Source organism: Trichechus manatus, unplaced genomic scaffold (genome assembly GCF_000243295.1).
Source record: "Trichechus manatus latirostris isolate Lorelei unplaced genomic scaffold, TriManLat1.0 scaffold00170, whole genome shotgun sequence".
Lineage (NCBI taxonomy): Eukaryota > Metazoa > Chordata > Mammalia > Sirenia > Trichechidae > Trichechus > Trichechus manatus.
Genome location: NW_004444106.1, coordinates 4,763,033 through 4,782,124, shown reverse-complemented (window position 1 = coordinate 4,782,124; position 19,092 = coordinate 4,763,033). Strand labels below are relative to the sequence as shown.

At 47.6% G+C, this 19,092-nt stretch overlaps 2 protein-coding genes and 1 pseudogene across 2 annotated transcripts; 1 reads left to right on the top strand and 2 right to left on the bottom strand.

The window, feature by feature from the left end:
* Window positions 1–4,124: 4,124 nt before the first annotated feature.
* Window positions 4,125–5,325, bottom strand: LOC101360272 (palmitoyl-protein thioesterase 1-like; annotated as a pseudogene).
* On the bottom strand, window positions 4,545–10,204 carry CNPY4 (canopy FGF signaling regulator 4). Its single transcript, XM_004386715.2, has 6 exons — window positions 10,013–10,204; window positions 7,743–7,869; window positions 7,548–7,644; window positions 6,850–6,972; window positions 5,751–5,868; window positions 4,545–5,657 (listed from the first exon to the last, which is right to left on the bottom strand). The coding sequence occupies exons 1-6, from the start codon at window positions 10,125–10,127 to the stop codon at window positions 5,497–5,499; spliced, it is 741 nt and encodes a 246-aa protein (XP_004386772.1). The 5' UTR covers window positions 10,128–10,204; the 3' UTR covers window positions 4,545–5,496.
* A 1-nt stretch (window position 10,205) lies between these two features.
* TAF6 (TATA-box binding protein associated factor 6) lies at window positions 10,206–18,865 on the top strand. The gene is made up of 15 exons (XM_023741081.1): window positions 10,206–10,564; window positions 13,983–14,196; window positions 14,303–14,389; window positions 14,524–14,677; window positions 14,898–14,954; window positions 15,047–15,166; window positions 15,403–15,548; window positions 15,660–15,737; window positions 15,848–15,949; window positions 16,028–16,210; window positions 16,484–16,558; window positions 16,688–16,813; window positions 17,317–17,490; window positions 18,001–18,198; window positions 18,479–18,865. Exons 2-15 carry the CDS (start codon window positions 14,041–14,043, stop codon window positions 18,857–18,859), a joined length of 2,037 nt encoding a protein of 678 aa, XP_023596849.1. The 5' UTR covers window positions 10,206–10,564; window positions 13,983–14,040; the 3' UTR covers window positions 18,860–18,865.
* The last annotated feature ends 227 nt before the right edge of the window (window positions 18,866–19,092 follow it).

Below are 19,092 nucleotides of genomic sequence, written 5' to 3'. Positions count from 1 at the left end.
TCCCCCATTTCATTTCTTATTTGGGTTATTTGTGTCCTCTCCTGTTTTTCTTTTGTCAGTCTGGTCAGTGGTTTGTTGATTTTGTTGATTCTTTCAAAGAACCAACTTTTGGTTTTGTTCATTCTTTCTATTGTTTTTCTATTCTCTATTTCATTTATTTCTGCTCTAATCTTTATTATTTCCTTTCTTCTAGTGGCTGTGGGCTTTTTTGCACTTCTCTATTTGTTTGAGTTTTGTAGTTAGTTTTATTTTGTCCCTTTCTTCTTTTTTGATGTGTGCCTCTATTGCTATAAATTGCCCTGTGAGGACTGCCTCTGCTGTGTCCTGAAGGTTTTGGTATGATGTGTTTTCATTCTTGTTTGAGTCTAGACATTTTTTGATTCCATCTCTGATTTCTTCTATTACCCAGTGGTTTGTAAGCAGGGTGTTATTCAATTTCCATGTAATTGATTTTTTTTCCCTTCCTCTTTCTTTTGTTAATTTCTACTTTGATGGCACTGTGGTCAGAGAAGATACTTTGTATTATCTCTCAACATTTTGGCTCTTGTTGAGGATTGCTCTGTGGCCTAAGATGTGGTCTATTCTGGAGAACGTCCCATGTGCATTGGAAAAGAATGTGTACTTTGCAGCTGTTGGGTGGAGTGTTCTATATATGTCTGTGAGATCTAGTTAGCTGATTGTGTCCTTTAGGTCTTCTGTATCTTTGTTGAGTTTCTTTCTAGATATTCTGTCCTTTACCGAGAGTGGTGCGTTGAAGTCTCCTACTATTATTGTGGAACTGTCAGTTTCTCTTTTCAGTGCTGCTAAGAGTTTGTTTTATATATTTTGGAGCCCTGTCATTTGTTGCGTAGATATTTATTATGGTTATGTCTTCATGATACATCGTCCCCCTAATAATTATATAGTGTCCTTCTTTGTCTTTTATGTTGGATTTTGTTTTAAAGTCTATTTTATCTGAGATTAGTATTGCCTCCTCTTTTTTGGTAACTGTTTGCTTGATATATTTTTTTCCATCATTTTATTTTTAATAGATTTACATCTTTGTTTCTAAGGTGTGTCTCTTGTAGACAGCATATTGATGGATCCTGTTTTTTTATCCATTCTGTCAGTCTCCGTCTCTTTATGGGCACACTGGGGCCATTTACAGTCAGTGTAATTATTGATAGGTGTGAGTTTATTGCTGTCATTTTGTAGTGCTTTTTTTTTTTGTGGTGCTGATGTTTTCTTTGTTCCTCTTACTCTCCTGTGCTGAATGACTTTTGTTTGTGGGGTTTTTTCCCATTTCTTTTGTTTTTGTAGGTTTTGTTTTTACTGAGACTTTGTTTTTCTTCTTTATTTTTATGAGTAGGTTTGTCAACTTTCTTTGTGGTTACCTTGAAATTTACCCTTATCTTCCTAGGTTTGAACCAGTCTATTCTTCCTTGGTATCACCTTGCCTTCCTCTCCATTAGAAGGTTCTATATCTACCCCGTTTATTTCCTCTTTTATTGTTCTGATGTTGTTGTCATTTACAGATTAACCTTTCTGGTTCCTTGCTGTAATTCTATTGGTTTTGGATAGTCCTTGAGAGTTCATTTCCTAGGTTGGTATCTGGCTGGTACGATCCTGCGTCCTCGATTCAGCCTGTGGTCTGATGTTGTTTCTTCTCAGATCAAAGGACTCCCTTTAATAATTCTTGTAAGTTTGGTTTGGTTTTTACATAGTGCCTTAATTTCTGTTTATCTGAAAATGTCTTAATTTCACCATCATATTTGAATGAGAGTTTTGCAGGATATATTGTTCTTGGCTGGCAACTTTTTTCTTTCAAGGTTTTATATATGTCATCCCATTGCCTTCTTGCCTGCATGGTTTCTGCTGAATAATCTGAGCTTAGTCTTATTGTTTCTCCTCTGTATGTGACTTTTTGTTTTTCTTGAGCGGCTCTCAGTATTCTTTGTTTTTCTTTGGTTTTAGCAAGTGTGATTATGATATGCCTTGGTGATTTTCTTTTGGGGTCTATCCTATATGGGATTCGTTGCTCTTCTTGGATGGTCAGCTTTTCATCTTTCATGATATCAGGGAACTTTTCTGTCAGCAGTTCTTCAATGATCCTCTCTGTGTGTTCTGTTTTCTCCCCATTTGGAACTCCAATCATTTGAAAATTTTTGCTTTTGATTGTATCCCACATAATTCTCAGGGTTTTTTCATTTTAGTTCATTCTTTTTTCTGACTTTTCTTCAGCGTTGTATCCAAGTGTTTGTCTTCAATTTTGCTGATCCTGTCTTTCATCATTTCAAACCCGCTTCTCAGCCCTTCTATGACACTGTCCATTTTCTGAAATACTGTTGTTTATCTTTTGGATTTCTAATTGTTGTTTCTGTATGATTTCTAGCTGTGAATTTTGGCATTTTGTTCCCGTATTATTTTCCTGAATTCTTCCATTTTTTTGTCTGTATTTTCCATGAATTTTTCTGTCTTGTCCATGAACTTGTCTATTTTTTCTTCATTTTTGTCTGCTTTTTGCTTCAACTCTTGGATAGCTCTGAATATTAGAGATTTGAATTCCCTATCAGGTAGTTCTAGTGCCTTTTCTTCTACTGGAAAGTCATCTGGTGTTTTATTTTGGATGCCTACTGGAACTATCCTGCCCTCTTTTTGTGTATGTTTTGATATTGTCTGCTGTCTTTGCAACATTCAGTAGTTATTTTCCTCGTTTATTGACTGTAGATTCGTTTTGTCCTGGTTTTTTGTTTTACTATGTCTGAGCCAGAGGGCTGTACTTTCTTTGTTGTTTGCTCATCTGTTGGCACGATACTTTTCACCTCCTTCTCCAATGGACAGGGTCAGTCGCTCAGGTATGGTACAGCAGGGCAGGTCCAGCCAAAGGGGAGTCGTTGGGATGGGTTGTTTGTGGCATGTACTAGGGATGACAGGGCGGGCTGGGAATCAGTGCAGGGCAGGTCCTGGTAGACCGTGCCTGTGCTGCTTGGAGGTGTGGTGTTCAGTGCATGGTGCAGGTAGGCAGGAAGGAGGGGGGAGATTGTGACATGTGGAGATAAGATGGGTATGGAAAAGAGGAGAGAGGAACAGGAATGAAAAACATACAAACTTTCAAAGAAAAAAGAGTGGTAAGGGGGCTTGCTGTTGGAATGGAGAGATGAGAGACTGAGAAATGGAGAAAAACAAAAACACGTAAAAAAAAACATGAATAAATAAAAATGAGAAAGAAAAAAAAAGCCCCTGGGGATCCCCCTGGTGTGGCTGTAAGGACTGAGGAAGTTTCTCCCAGGCTCTGAGGTACAGCCTGGCTAGAAGGGGTAGAGGTGTCATACAGTGCCAGTATTCAGGAGACAGGAAGAGAAGGTAAGCAAAGAGAGATAAGAAACTGAGAAATGAAGAAAGACAAAAATGGAAAAAGAGAAAGAAGAAGAAAAAAAGAAAAATAAATGCTCTCAGGAATCCCACTGTGTGTCTGCGCAGAGTAAGGGAGTAGCTCCCAAGCCACGCAGTACTGCCCGGCTAGAAGGGGCTTCCAAGCCAAGAAAAGAAAAAGAAAACAAACAAATCAAAACAGAACAAATCACAACAACAACAACAACAAAAAAGCCCTGGGGATCCTACCAACATGGTGGCACGGGCTGGGAAGCAGTTTCACAGTCGAGCTGTGTTTTGCAGCAAAGACGGCAGATGGAGCCAGGTATTTGAGAGAAAGGAGGGGGGAGGTGGTGAGAGGTAAGGAAGAAATCAAAAGAAGTGGAAAAAAGCAACACCAGCAGCCAACAAATGGCACTCAGGGAGCCGGCCAGTGAAGGTAGGTGGAATCCAAGCAGCCAGTGCTTCCCAGCCAAGAGACCATGGCTGCAGGAAGCAGAGGAGGCTGAGTGGGGGTGAAGAAGGTTGGAGGGTGGGAAAGCATATATCGCTGGTTACCAGTTGTTCTGTCTCCTGCTGGAAGCTTCGTGAAGCTAATTCCTTGTACCCCATATGCTGATCTCTGAAAGGAGTTCAAGATGGTGGATCCGTGCTGTGTTAGCTGATAGGGGACCTCTGCATGTATCTCTCCTCACTCTCTGTTCTCAGTCAGTTTCTTATTCCATTCAGTGCTTGACTGAGTTCTTTATCTCTTCATTTGATGCTTAGGGTTTCGGGAATGACGTTTGTCTCTGTCTCACTTAATTTTTCAGATCTTTGCTATGGAGGGACGGCGTGGTGCTTCTGTCTATAGCACCATGTTGCCCAGAAGTCCTTGCACCAGGCGTTCTTGAATGGCTTTGGAGTAAGGCCCCAAATTCAGTTTTTCCTGATCAAGTCACAGACATGAGAGCTTTCTCCTGGGCATCAGGGAATTCCAAAAACACCTTGATGTTGTCCCCCAGTGGAGATGAGATTGATCATGGGAGGTACAGGCATCTCTGAGCCACTACTCTCAGAAACTGGCCTCCGTGGGAGAATCCCATAGCATTGTAGCCTTGCTGCAGTTTAGGATCCATGGAAAGAGTCTGACACACTGTCAATAGTTGGGAATTGACATTTAAGAAGCAGCTGTTCTCCACATCCTCTATCAGTGTCTTCCCAGTCTCCAAAGACAAGATATAAATTCCAGGTATTTTCTTTTCAACCATTTTTTTTTTTAACAACATCCATGCTTAAGGGTTTACAACAGCTGTCTCCCATCCCATGCCAGATCACCAGTGTCAGTGGGTCGAGATGCTGCAGAGCCCAGGCAGCACAGGACTTGGGCAGGAGAACGACAGCTCAGCACCATTAGTTTTTAACAGGGCGGTGGCCAACAGCACTATTCTCTGGGTGCCACCCTATCAACCAGGCATAATGTGTGCATGGCAGTGTACAGAGGGAGTTATTTGAAACCTTAGGCCCAGCTGATACATATATATATATATATAAGTTTAATAGCGATTTAGAAAATGTGGTACTTATGAAATTATATGGTGGGCCCTTGGTGAAATTAATACGAAGTAGACCAAATATCTACCTGCCTAATTTAGCATCACCTCATCCCTATCCAGGATCTCATTTTTGTTCAGTTTGCTGGCACGTAGCGCCTCTTGGACACAGTGTGAATAGGTAGTAGAGAATCTCTATTCTGGGATGTTCCTGTAAGGGTCTAAAAACTGAGACCCAGAGAGGCAAAGTGACTTTCCCAAGGCCCACAGCCCCAAAGTCACTGCTGACCTATGGGGGTAGTAGAGATATTTAAAGGGGAAAGCCTTGGATATCGTCAGCACACACACCTGCCATTTAAGGTGCTGGATGGCATGCAGAGGGCCCATCTGTTGGGGCAGGACTGCAACCTGCTGCTCCCACCGTCTCCCCATAGTATGCCATGCTATGCCACCAGGATCCTGCCTAGGATCAGATAGCAGAGAACAGCTACAAGCTCTGGCACGGGTCACTCACACACAACACACGGCCTTAAAGCTGTGGGGCAGGGAAAGCTCAGACGTCGGAAGAGTCTTCTCCATGACTCCTCCCCTTTCTGGGGCTCAAAGACAAGGGTCAAAGGTCCTCTGGGTCATGCTTAGGGTGGCCTGGTGTCTCGGTTATCTCTTCTTCCTCCTTTTCATGCTCCTCCTCCCCTTCATGCTCCTCCTCCCCTTCTGTTTTCTCTTGTCCATCTGTGATCTTCTCCTTTCCAGTCCAAGCTTCCTCTAGACACGCTAGATTGGGTGAGAAAAGACAGTTTAGATATTGGTCCTGGAGGTAGGGGAGGTTGTGACCTGGCAGGAATGGAGCCCAACCTACACACTTACCAGTTTCTGCAACTGGAAGCACATGCCCTTTACAGAGAAAATGCTGTAGGGGCTGCTCCTGGTGGTGGAAGTACCAGTCTCCCACAACATCTTCAAACTCCTCCAGCATCGTTTCACACTAATCAGGAGGAAGGGCCAGAAGGGTGTCTGCTCTGCTGGGCTTTGGAAACCCTCCTCTCTGCTCTCCACTCCCTGTTTTCCCTATCCCACCTGACTGACCTTGGAGAGGCAGGCAGCCTGGGCTTTAAGCTTGGCTTACTAGATGTGTGATCCTCATTCATTCAAAAAACATTTACTAGCACCTACTTTGTGCCAGGAAGTTTATTAAACTTCTCTGAGTCTCAGCTCCATGCCTGTAAAATGGGAAATGGTAATAGTACCTGCTACAACAGGTTGTTGCGAGGGTAAAATGACGCTGCAGCTGTAAAGTATGGAGTCCTGAATCTGGCACATAGCAGGTGCTCAATAAGCAGTTGAAAACCCAAACCCATTGCCATCGAGTCAATTCCGACTCATAGTAACCCTATAGGACACAGTAGAACTGCCCCATAGGGTTTCCAAGGAGCAGCTGGTGGATTCGAACTGCCGACCTTTTGGTTAGCAGCCGAGCTCTAATCAGAGCTCCAACAATAAGCAGTAGTGGTTATTTATTAGCCTCTGTTATCACTTCTTGATATGCACCCAAGCCTACTTCAGTTGATGGCCATCTTCATTTTACCACTTCTACCCCCTTCTCCCTGCTCAGAGGTGGATGTCCCCTACAGTTAAATTCTAGGACCAAGTTCTCCTCTCAGTCACTTCTTGATATGCACCCAAGCTTACTTCAATTGATGGCCATCTTCATTTTACCACTTCTACCCCCTTCTCCCTGCCCAGAGGTGGATGTCCCCTACAGTTAAATTCTAGGACCCAGTTCTCCTCTCAGTCACTTCTTGATATGCACCCAAGCCTACTTTAATTGATGGCCATCTTCATTTTACCACTTCTACCCCCTTCTCCCTGCCCAGAGGTAGATGTCCCCTACAGTTAAATTCTAGGACCCAGTTCTCCTCTCAGGTCCCCTTTTCACACCCCTGGGAAGTGCAGTATCCTATCTTACCTGCTTCTTGAGGAACGTGACCTCCACACTGGGCTCGTCCCACAGCTCCAAGGGTATCCCCAGATCCACCTTCACCCCCTTCTGAACCAGGCCTCTCAGCACTGCCATGGTCTGACTCTGGCCCTGAGAGATGGGGAATTTAGGATCAGAGGCGGAACAAGGTGGGGTTAGGTGGGCGCAGAGGGAGGCATTTGCCACCAGGTACAAGTCTAAGGGGGCGTCAGACGAGGCGAGGAATGACATTCCAAGCTGCCACAAATATGAAAGGCATCTACCTGAGGCAGCCAGACAAGAGGGGATAAGCTGTTTCTGCTGACACGTCGCCACTATCAACGGCTATTCATCTTGAAATTGGGGTGGGGGTACAATTGAAGAGATTGCCCCTGGGTGCTTGAATTTGGTGGAGGGCACACAACTTAGAGACTGCCCCTGGGTGCTGGTTACCCTCACTATGCTACTGTTTGGGATCAGCCCAGCCCATTGCCTACCTCTTCCTTCCTCTTTCCCACCATATCCGCTTTGTCAACTACAGGAGACTCGGGTGAATTCCAGGTGAGAGGAGGGAGTCTGATGATCGGAAGGGGACATTGGAGATGGGGTGTGATGGGCTGACATCTCTTGTGGACCTCAGGGGATGTAAGACATTGTCTCTGAGAGGCGGGATCCCCCACCATGGCTGCCCTGGGGAAGGGTCTGACCTTCGCGTATCTCAGTGAACCCTTGCGTTCAGCATGAACACTATAATCCAGGATCCGCTCACATAAATTCTCCAAGGCCTCTTCCAGTCTTGTCTCCCTATGGGAATAGGGGAAATAAAGACTCCCTGGATGCTGTAGGAGTTCCCAGGGCTTTCACAGGGGTTAGAAGGTGAAGGGACACCAAGGAGGACTCACGAAACGCTGTAAGGGATGTGTTTCTTCCTCTTGCCTGTGTCCAGCACCTGCCCCAGCTCCAGCACTTCTCGAGATCGGCCAGTGTGGCTCAGCTTCTCCTGTAGCTCCTGGCTCAGCAGCTTACAGACTTATGGAATAAAGACGTCCAAGGAGATATGAAAGAAAAGCAAATATACCAGCACCTCATTCTGTAGATGACCAAAGGCAACATAGCATGATGGTTATAAGTACAAGCTCTGGAGCGAGTCTGACTGTGCTGGAATCTTAGCCTAGCCACTTAGTAGCTGTGTAACAATCTTGCTGTGCCTTGGGTTCTTCATCTCTAAAATGAAGCTAATAAAAATACCTCCCTCAAAGGAATGTGGTGAGGATGAAATAAGTCAGTGTACGTAAGGCCCCTAGAATAATGTCTGCACATAGTGAGCACTGTATATGTGTTTGCTGTTATTCTGCTGTTATTTATTGAGCTCCTTCTGTATGCACGCTAATGATATAGAGAGCAATAAAACCCACGATCCCTATCCATGGGACATGAGACACTGCCAGTGTAGCCAGACAGATGATGACAATCTGATGTGATGGACTCTATACTAGGGATTCAGACCAAGAGACTTAACTTCATAAGGACACACAAAATTCATTCAACAGGAATTTCCTGAAGAGCAAACATTGCGCCTCCTCTACCACAGTCTTTCTAGCACCTAACAGGTGACCTGGTACGTGGTGGGTCTCAAAAAAGGGAATGGCCAATATGGAAGTGACAGGCAAATACTAGAGCAAGTAAAAAAGTGCTAAAATGTACCAGGCACTATGCTAGGACCTAGGAATACACAGACATACCTCAAGGAGCACAATACAGTGGGAGGTGACAGATGAGGAAAAAGGCTTCCAGAGGAGGTGACATTTAAACTGGGTCTTGAAGAATAGGTAGGTGCTTACCAGATATAGAAGGGAGAGGGTCACTCCAGGCAAAGGAAAGAACAATGTGCAAAGGCACAGAGGTGCAAGAAGATAAGGCACACTGGGTGATGGGTGACCAGTGAGAAGTTCAGTGTGGCTGAAGTATGGGCCCTTTTGGGATTGGGGGTGGGTGGGAAAATGGAAGCATAAGAAAGTTTGGGGCCATACAGCAAAGACACTTAGATACTATGCCAAAAATGTTGGCTGTATTCGGATCACAGTAAGAGCCACGCAGGGGTGTTAAAACAAGGACAAGGGGATGGACGCGATTAGGTCTGTGTTTAGAAAGAATGATGGAGGTTGGGGGGTGGAGAGAAGAGTGGGGACACAGAAGTGAAGGGAGAAGAGAGCTTAGGATCAAGGTCTGAGAAACACTGATACTGAAATGCAGTAAGGGATGAGGTGAAGAGAAAAAAGATCAGGGAAGAAATTCAAGTCAGGAAGGCAACAAACTAGGGAAACCAGGGCACTCGATTACCCAGCTCTGAAGTGCCCTCTCCCAAGTTGGCCCCACGCTAATGCAGCCACAGAAGATGCTGCTTGCCATAAAATCCATACAGTGCACACCCTCTGCAAAGCCTCGCAAGATGCGGAAACTCTCAGTAGTGTGACTTCCTCTTTATGAGCTTATGAGCGTCAAGGGTGGGGTTGCTCACTCCCAAACTCCCTCAGGGATGCACACGTCCTGTAATTTGAGAGCGTCTCTGCCCAGGCGGGACAGAGGATGTCCGCAAAGTATGAGCCTCACACGTCACTCCTCCAAGCCCTTCAGATTTAGGTCCAGTGACGAGGGGAACACACACACACGCGCGCGCGCGCGCGCACACACACACACACACACACACACACACCCCGAAGATGCTCAGTACAATAGGCGGTCCTGGGCATTGTCCCTGAAATACAATTCCGACAAACCATGCGAGCCCAAGCTTGTAAGATAAAGTGGGCTCCCTCTGGATGTCTCATGGGAATTGTAGTGCCATAGTCTTAGGGTCGCACTATGCCATTCCCTTCCTTGATCTCTTTCGAAATCTGCCAAGTTCACCGAACCGCCTTCGGGCGTGCAAGAAGGTCGAGTGACCAATCCATCATGGTCCATTTGGTGGTGTCAGTCCTTGTTTTAATACCTCTGCAGGCCTCTTACCGTGATCAGAATACAGCCAACGTTTTTGGCAATAGCATACAAGTATCTTTACTGTATGGCGCCAACGTTTCTTACATGTCCATCCTCCCACCCTCATCCCAAAAGTGCTCCCAGCAGAGGGAAGTGGGGCAAGGGAATACAGATAGATGCTACTCCCTTTAGGTACCTTCGCATTTGCTGGGCAAGCGTTCTGAGTCATCGTCCTGCTCCTTCGGCGTTCCAGACCAAGCCCCGAACACGGCCAAAATGAAAAACAACTTCCCCAAACGCACAGGTCCCATGACAAAACGCGGTCCACAAACAACCACTCTCTTACTTTCAAACCAACTTCGACAAGGCAGCGGGCCCTTTAAATTCAGAGGCAGTGGGCGGACGCTAGAAATCGAGCCAAGCAGCGCAAGCGCGTGCGCAGTGCCAACCCGAAAGGAGGCGGGCCCTCATTGATTTCTGGGCTTCTCCGCCCAGTTTTGGTGGCGCCTTCTGAAGGTCCTGGCCGACGGGTAGTGAAGGAATAAATCAGAGTAATTGGGAAAGCAGAGCGTGCTCCTTACACATATATTTAGAAACAGTGTTTTTATATCATCTCAGGCGTCAGCCTAGGGACTTGTTCCAGCTCTGAAGAGGGGTCGTATATTGCTCTCGTCTGCCGGGACCTGCTCCCGAGAGGGGGCGGGTCCAACATGGCGCCCAGCGCCGGGTGAGCGGCGCTTTGGCGGTGGTGAGAGACTTTTCATGCTTGGCCGCTCGGCTAGCGGGGGCGGGTCTGAGTAATTCCAGGGTCAAGACCCCCAGAAGGTCCCCTTTGGGGACCCGGAAGAGGACGGTTGGTTGTGTGTCTCTGCGCGTGGGGACTCCCGTGTGTGTGTTTGCATTGAAGGGATGTTGGGGGAGATGGGGTGGGCTCTCTGAGCCTTTGCTCGCACTGTACCCATTGGCTGGGGGCCTTTCCCCCCGCTTCTCTACTGGGACAACTCCTACACAGCCTGGAAGACCTAGCTCAAGCCAGCCCTCTGGGAAGTCTTTCCGGTGCCTCCACTGATCTGAGGGGCTTCCGAGGCTGTAGCGAGTTTTATGAGCCTTTATTGCACGCCTTATTATATACCGGGTCCAATGCGGGGGTAGCAGGAAGACAGATAAGCAGATACGTAAACAGTCAACCTCCAGAGGGAGACGTTCTGGAAAGGACTAGGTACTGGGGACAACGGCGAGGTAGTGATCAGTTCTGTTGGGGAGTGGGGCGGCTTCGCTGAGGGGAGGTGAGTACCGCTGGATGTTTGAGGGATTAGTAGGAGTTTGCCAGAGAGCTAGGGCAGGACCACTTCTTGTATACCCGGCGCCAGGCACAGAGTATGTGTTGAATAAATGTGTTCCCTATAGTAAGATTTATAAAAATGGAGGAGACCTGTGATGGTTTGAGAAGAGCCAAATTCTCCTGCGGCTTGCACCTTCCCATCTCTCCAGTCCTCCTGCACGCTCCCTGCCCCCCAAGTCGGTCCTGAGCCCTATTGACGTTTATCTTCCTAATGTACAGCTCCAAGCATACTGCTTTACTTTTGACCACAGAGTAGATTCCCACCTTGGGCCTGTATCTTATTCATCTCGGAATAGTGATGCCGAGTATTTATTGAACATCTAGATGGTATACACAAACATGTCTAAGCCCTACAATTCATTCAAGTATTTACTGAGTGTCTACGTCGCCTCAGGCACTGTTCTGTATTCTTGGAATACATCAGTGAACATAACAGACAAATATCCCTGTCCTCATGGAGCTCCCACGGTGGTGGTAAACTATAAGAAATTATACAATATATTAGAAGATGTTAAATGCTATGGGGAAAACAAAGTAGAGCGAATGGGGGTGGGGTGGAATATTAAATAGTGGTCAGAGTAGGCAGCCAAGCAGACATCTTGGGAAGAGCATTCCAGGCAGAAGGAACTAAGCAAAGGCTATAAAGCGGAAGTATGCCTGGCAGGTTCAAAGAACAGCAAAGAGGACAGTGTGGTTGGAAGGGAAGGAGGTCAGAGATATAATGAGGATGGGGCAAACCGTGAAGGGCCTTGTAAGCCATTATAAGGATTTTGGAGTTTAAGGCAAATGGGGAGCTATTACAGGGATTTGAGCAGTGTAATGACATAATGGGGTTTACGTTTGACAGAATCACATTGGCTGTTAGGAATAGATACAGGCAAGCAAGGGTAGAAGCAGGGAGACCTTGTTAGGAAGCTATTGAAGTTATCCAGGGAAGAGATGATGGTGACCTGGGCCAAGATGGTGGGAGTGGAGGAATCAGATTAGATTATCTGGTGGATCTGATGTGAGGGTTCAGACAACGATTGAGTGCCTGGATGGATGGCATTGCTATAAGTGAAGATGAGGAAAGCTAAAGCTGGTGCAGGTGGGTAGGGGGAGATCAGGAGTTCAGTTTTAGTGGAGGTTTTGAGGAGGCAGTTGGATATACAAGTCTGGAATTAGGGAACAAGGTCTGGCTGGGGATATAAATTTGGCCATAGGAGTGGTTGAGATCACCAGAGAAGTAAATGTAGCTGGAGAGGAAGACCAAGGACTGAGCTCAGAACACTCCAACATTAAGCAGATAGAAGAGGAAGAATCAGTAAAGGACACATCGAGGGAGTCGCCAGTGAGGTAGGAGGAAAATCTAGTGCAAGTGGTCTGGCAGTCAATTGAAGGAAGTGTTCTCAGAAGAAGGGAGTGGTCAACTATTTATGTACTGCTGAGAGGTCAAATAAGGTGAGGACCACCAAGAGACCTTGGATTTAGCAATGTGGAGTCAGTGGTGACCTTGACAAGAGTAATTTCTGGGGCATAGTGGGGGCAAAAGCCTGATTGGAGTGGGTTTAAGAGAAAAAGGAGAGGAAGGGAATTAGAAACGGGGAGTTAAGTCAACTCTTTCAAGGAGTTTTGATGCAAGGAGGAGCAAAAAAAAAAAAAGTATAGCTGGCAGAATCAAGAAAAGTTTTTTGTTTTAAGATGAACAAATTAACAACATTTTGTAGGCTGATGGGAATGATCCAGTAGATTGAGAAATTAATGATGATGCAGAGAGATGGGAGAAATGCTAAAACAGTATTTGAGTTGGCAAGGGGCATGAACAGTTCCTCAGTACTGGGTGGGAAGGCAGAGTATGTGGATGCAGGTGCTGGTAGGTAGGGAGTCTGGAGGTTCTCTTCTGATGGCTGAAAGCTAGATTGGAGAGAAAGGTGCTGGGGGTTTGAGGAGATCAGGAAAGGTATCAGTAGGACAGTGGGAGAGTGAGTGCCCTGGAGAAGTATAATGTGATTGTCTGGCAGCAATAAGGACCCATTGGAAGTTCATGGTCATGAATTTAAAGTGAGAACTAACCAGCAAGGCTGTGTGTTTTTCTCATCATGTTCAATTGTATGGCTATGTAGGCTCACAGTGGGAGAGTTGTATTTAACCAGTATTGTATTTTTGTTAAGCACGAAGGATGGTGTAAGAAGGGGTGAGGGGGATAAGATGTATGCCTGACAATATAACAACCTTAGGAAAAAAAGGCATTATCAATATTTTGCAGATAAGAAAACCAAAGCTGAGAGGATTTAAGTAATTTGCTTAAGCAACACAGCCAGATAGTAGCAGAGCTGGGATTTAAATTTAGGTCCGTATTCATCTACTGTACCTCACTTGTGAGGAGCCCTAGTGGCGCAGTGGTTAAGCACTCAGCTGCTGACTGAAAGGCCAGCAGTTCGAATTCACCAGCTACCTTACAGGAGAAAGATGTGGCAGTCTGCTTCCGTGAAGATTATAGCCTTGGAAACCCCATGGGGCTATTCTGCTCTGTCCTGTAGGGTCATTATGAGTCAGAATCGACTCAACAACAATAGGTTTTTTGGTTTTTTTTGATACCTCACTTGTATAGTGCCTGCCTTAGAATTAGAGCTCAATAAACTATGTTGAATTGGATTGGATTCCTACCCTTTTCTGTTGCAACTCAGTCCTGACTCACATGGGGGTGGACAGAAGACAGCCCTGAATTCCTTCCCTCCCTGCACCTCCTTTGTCTTCCCTTTGTTGTGGCCTCTCCTGATGATCGTTCCTCTTCTTTGTGTCTCGTGGCATTTTCTCTCTCCTGCCTATCCCATCCCCCTGCCAGGGTCTGTAGCTCTCCACCCTGGAGCATCATCCTAGGGGAGGGGAGGAGGTGCTCCAGAATGGCTGAGGAGAAGAAGCTGAAGCTCAGCAATACTGTGCTGCCCTCTGAGTCGATGAAGGTGGTGGCTGAATCCATGGGGATTGCTCAGATTCAGGAGGAGACCTGCCAGCTGCTGACAGACGAGGTCAGCTACCGCATCAAGGAAATTGCACAGGTAACTTAGTCCCTCTGCCCGGCCCTCTATGGAGGATGTTGCCAGTGCCCGCCTTCTTCCCCAGGGTCTTGGGCTGATGTCTGTTCTCCCCCTCCCGCATCCCCAGGATGCCTTGAAGTTCATGCACATGGGGAAGCGGCAGAAGCTCACCACCAGTGACATTGACTATGCACTGAAACTAAAGAATGTTGAGGTGATTGGGATATACAGGGAGGGGGCAGGAGGACTAAGGTGGGAGCAGGGTTGTGAGACTCCATTCTCCCAGACACTGCATTTGCTTCCACAGGCTTCTTTCTCATCCCACTGTCTGTCTTTCTCCTGATACAGCCACTCTATGGCTTCCACGCTCAGGAGTTCATCCCTTTCCGTTTCGCCTCTGGTGGAGGCCGGGAGCTTTACTTCTATGAGGAGAAGGAGGTTGATCTGAGTGACATCATCAATACTCCTCTGCCCCGGGTGCCTCTGGACGTCTGCCTCAAAGGTTGGGGGAGGGGAGGGGAGGGGAGGGCAGGTGGCAGGGAGGAGGGAAAGGAGGAGCAATGCATATGGGTGTGAGGAAACTCACAAGTGAAAACCTCATTGTGAGATCCCTGGTGAGTTGTACAAAAGGGGAACAGGAACTAAAATACATTCTTTAGTGTGGAGTGGCTCCCTAGTGTCCATCTAAAAGCAATTCAACTTTAAACCGTCCTTCCTTGCAGCTCATTGGTTGAGCATTGAAGGCTGCCAGCCAGCTATACCAGAGAATCCACCCCCAGGTAACCTCTGTGCCCAGAATCCATTCCTCTCTATCTCACTTCCCTTTCTCCTTCCACACTCGTCAGTCCTGCTATGATTGCTTTCCCACCAGCTCCCAAAGAGCAGCAGAAGGCTGAGGCCACAGAACCGCTGAAGTCAGCAAAACCAGGCCAGGAGGAAGACGGGCCCTTGAAAGGCAAAGGTCAAGGGGCTGCTCCAGCTGATGGCAAAGGTCAGTAATGCTAGGCCAAACCTCTCCTGACCCTTGCCTCAAAGCCATGTGGTCATTTGTGAAGTGGGTGAGGTAAGGACAGAGGTGAGATCTCAGGCCAGAGAGCCCCAGAAAGGATCAAGAAGCGTAAGGAAGCCAGGTCTCCCTGGGTTGCCGGGAATGGAGGCTTAAGGTTTGTCTGGTACTGAGGCCTCTTCTGGAGCTCTTTTTCTAACCTGTTTTCCTAATTCATACAGGGAAAGAGAAGAAGGCACCACCCTTGCTGGAAGGGGCTCCTTTGCGACTGAAACCCCGAAGTATCCACGAGTTGTCTGTGGAGCAGCAGCTCTACTACAAGGAGATCACTGAAGCCTGTGTGGGTTCTTGTGAGGCCAAGAGAGCGGTGAGGACCCCCACCTTCTTGCCTGTACCCTGAAACTCCTTCTCGTTGAAGCCCCACAAATTCCTCGCACAATCCCTGCCCCTACCTCAGTTACTTCCCTTCCTCCCACAGGAAGCTCTGCAGAGCATTGCTACAGACCCAGGACTCTATCAGATGCTGCCACGATTCAGTACCTTCATCTCAGAGGGGGTGAGCATTTGGGAAGACCAGGATCTAGGATGAGGTTTTGAGGGGTAAGGAGGCAGCAGGAGCCATTCATCTGAGGGAACTCACTGTCCCATCACTTTTCCCTCCCTTAGGTCCGCGTGAACGTGGTACAGAACAACCTGGCCCTGCTCATCTACCTGATGCGTATGGTGAAGGCGCTGATGGATAACCCAACGCTGTATCTAGAAAAATACGTGAGTGGTCCCACCCGCCCACCTCTCTTCCCAGGATCAGGGCTGTCAGAACCCGCTGACTTGCCACTTCTCCGTCAGGTGCATGAGTTGATTCCAGCTGTGATGACCTGCATCGTGAGCAGACAGCTTTGCTTGCGACCAGATGTGGACAATCACTGGGCCCTCCGGGACTTTGCTGCCCGCCTGGTGGCCCAGATCTGCAAACATTTCAGCACAACCACTAACAACATCCAGTCTCGGATCACCAAGACCTTCACCAAGGTGAGCAAGAGCATGGAGTGTAAACTATTCCAAGCAGTCAGTGAGAGCTTCACCAAAACCAGTAGTGGGTCTGTTTTCACTGGGGAAAATGACACAGAAAACAAGGGCCAGAGGGAAGGGGCCTGGAATTGGGGGTGGTCTAAAGAATTTTAGCCTTGTCTGTAATGTCTTAAAAGATTTGCAAGGAAAGGGTGTTTATGAAATACTTAGACCCTTAACAGTTAGCCTTTTCCACACCCCTTGATCTGAATTTATTTTTCCTTCCCCATACAGAGCTGGGTGGATGAGAAGACTCCATGGACAACTCGTTATGGCTCCATTGCAGGCTTGGCAGAGCTAGGACATGATGTTAGGCCCCCAGTGGGAAGAACTGGGGGAGGGGAGGCAGTCATGAGGTTATAAAGGGCAACATCCCCCAACCTGGGAGGCAGTGTGGTGACCCAGTGGTTCTGCTTCTCTCCCCTTCTTTACCAACAGGTGATTAAGACTCTGATTTTGCCACGGCTACAGCAGGAGGGGGAGCGGATCCGCAGTGTCCTGGATGGTCCCGTGCTGAGCAACATCGACCGGATCGGAGCTGACCATGTGCAGAGCCTCCTTCTGGTGACCAGAGCCCCTGCCCTTACCCCTTACTCCCAACTTCATCCCACTCATCCCTCCACACACACAGGTATAATGGTTAGCAAGCACATAATGTATTTTATTCAAACACGTATTCCTATCTCGTTTCATCTATTCAAAGCAGGGTTAAATAGAAATAAGGGGTTTGAACTCTGTGCCTTTTTTCTAGACTGCACTGTCCGCTACAGTGCTTCCACATCACTCTCTGGCTCGTTTTGGGCAAGACAGACACCCCATGGATCAACTGCCCCCTTAGATATTGCTTACTAGGATACCTGGTATATTCTTCATTCACAGTTGGTGCCCATGTTTTCTTATGAAGAAAACCCACAGCCTTCCCTACACATACTGATATCCCAGCATAGCTCGCCCTCCAAAAGAAACGTATTGAAATATTGAGCACTCCTTTTTCACTCCTTCCATGTCACACTCCTAGGAGTACCAGCCCTCCCTGTACCTGGCTTTTATTTGCTTTCCGTCTGCAGAAACACTGCGCCCCGGTTCTGGCAAAGCTGCGTCCACCACCTGACAATCAGGATGCCTATCGGGCAGAATTCGGGTCCCTCGGGCCCCTCCTCTGCTCCCATGTGGTGAAGGCTCGGGCCCAGGCTGCTCTGCAGGCTCAGCAGGTCAACAGGACCACTCTGACTATCACTCAGGTCAGTGACGGTGGGGGAGGACAAAGGGTAATCAAGTAGAAAAGGGAAGATGAAATGAAGAAAAATCAGATGGGACAGAGCTGGGGCTCTCATCAGGATAAGAACTCCCACATATAGACACACATGCACTCAAGACACGTACACTCACTTTTTAAACCCTCAGAACCCTCTGAATTGGAATCTTGGGGGAGTCTGAATGATGCCTCAACCCCAGGTCAGAATCACTGAGGAAGAGCAAGAAGGGCCCAGGTCTTTCCCTGTAGGCCCTTTTTCTTTTTTTTTCCATTTCTTCATCTCTGCAACATTTATTGAGGTTGTACTGTGTGTTGGGTTTTGTGGGAATAAAGGACAAGCAAGATAAATATTATTTTTCCCAAAGACTACAGTCTTATGGGGGGAGACAGATGTTAAATATTAATTATACAAATGGCAGTATAACTACCATTGTGGTAGGTGTTATGCTTTTTTTCCTTGAATGTTGACATTTTCTTTTTGCCTCTCTTCTTACAGCCCCGGCCCACGCTGACCCTCTCCCAGCCCCCTCAGCCTGGCCCTCGGACCTCTGGCTTGCTAAAGGTCCCTGGCTCCATCGCACTGCCTGTCCAGACACTGGTGTCTGCTCGAGCTGCTGCCCCTCCTCAGCCTTCCCCTCCTCCAACCAAGTTTATTGTAATGTCCTCTTCCTCTAGTGCCTCATCTACCCAACAGGTATGTGGAAGCGTGTGGAACAAGGGGATGGTGAGGGGCCCAGGTTCCCTCAGCTTCCTGGGGAGGCTCCAAAGTAGAACCCACTCACTCTGGGTCCAAAAACAAGAGATGGAAGGGACACTTCCCCGGGTCCTGTGGGGCTACAGCTGCTCAGCCTGAGCAAGGCTCTCAAGCTGGCAGCAGTCTATAAGACCCTGAGAATGTACCCACCCCTACCTCTGGGAAAAGGGCCTCCTGTGGGGAGGGCTCAAGGCAATGGCACTGCCTTTTCTTCTCGCAGGTCCTATCCCTCAGCACCTCAGCTCCTGGCTCAGGCTCTACTACTACCTCTCCTGTCACCACCACCGTCCCCAGTGTGCAGCCCATTGTCAAGCTGGTCTCCACAGCCACAACTGCACCTCCCAGCACTGCTCCCTCTGGTCCTGGCAGTGTCCAAAAGTACATCGTGGTTTCTCTTCCCCCAACAGGGGAGGGCAAAGGAGGCCCCACCTCCCATCCTTCTCCAGTTCCTCCTGCCTCATCATCCCCTTCCCCGCTTGGGGGCAGTGCCCTCTGTGGGGGAAAGCAAGAAGCTGGGGATAGCCCCCCTCCAGCTCCAGGGACTCCAAAGGCTAATGGCTCCCAGCCCTCTGGATCTGGCTCCCCTCAGCCTGCTCCTTGATACTGTCACACAACCGCTGACCGTCTTCCCTCCCGCTGGTTTTTATACACACACACAGACATACACACGCTGGGTGGAAGGAAGTAGTGGTCTACTTCTCCTGCATAATTTTCTTTTTAGATATTGTACAGTTAGTTCCTCAGAATAAAAGTTTGATTTGTAAGTTGTGATTCACCTCGGTCTTCCTGTGTCAGATACTATGTAAGGGTTGAGCATGTCAAGCCCTCCTGGCT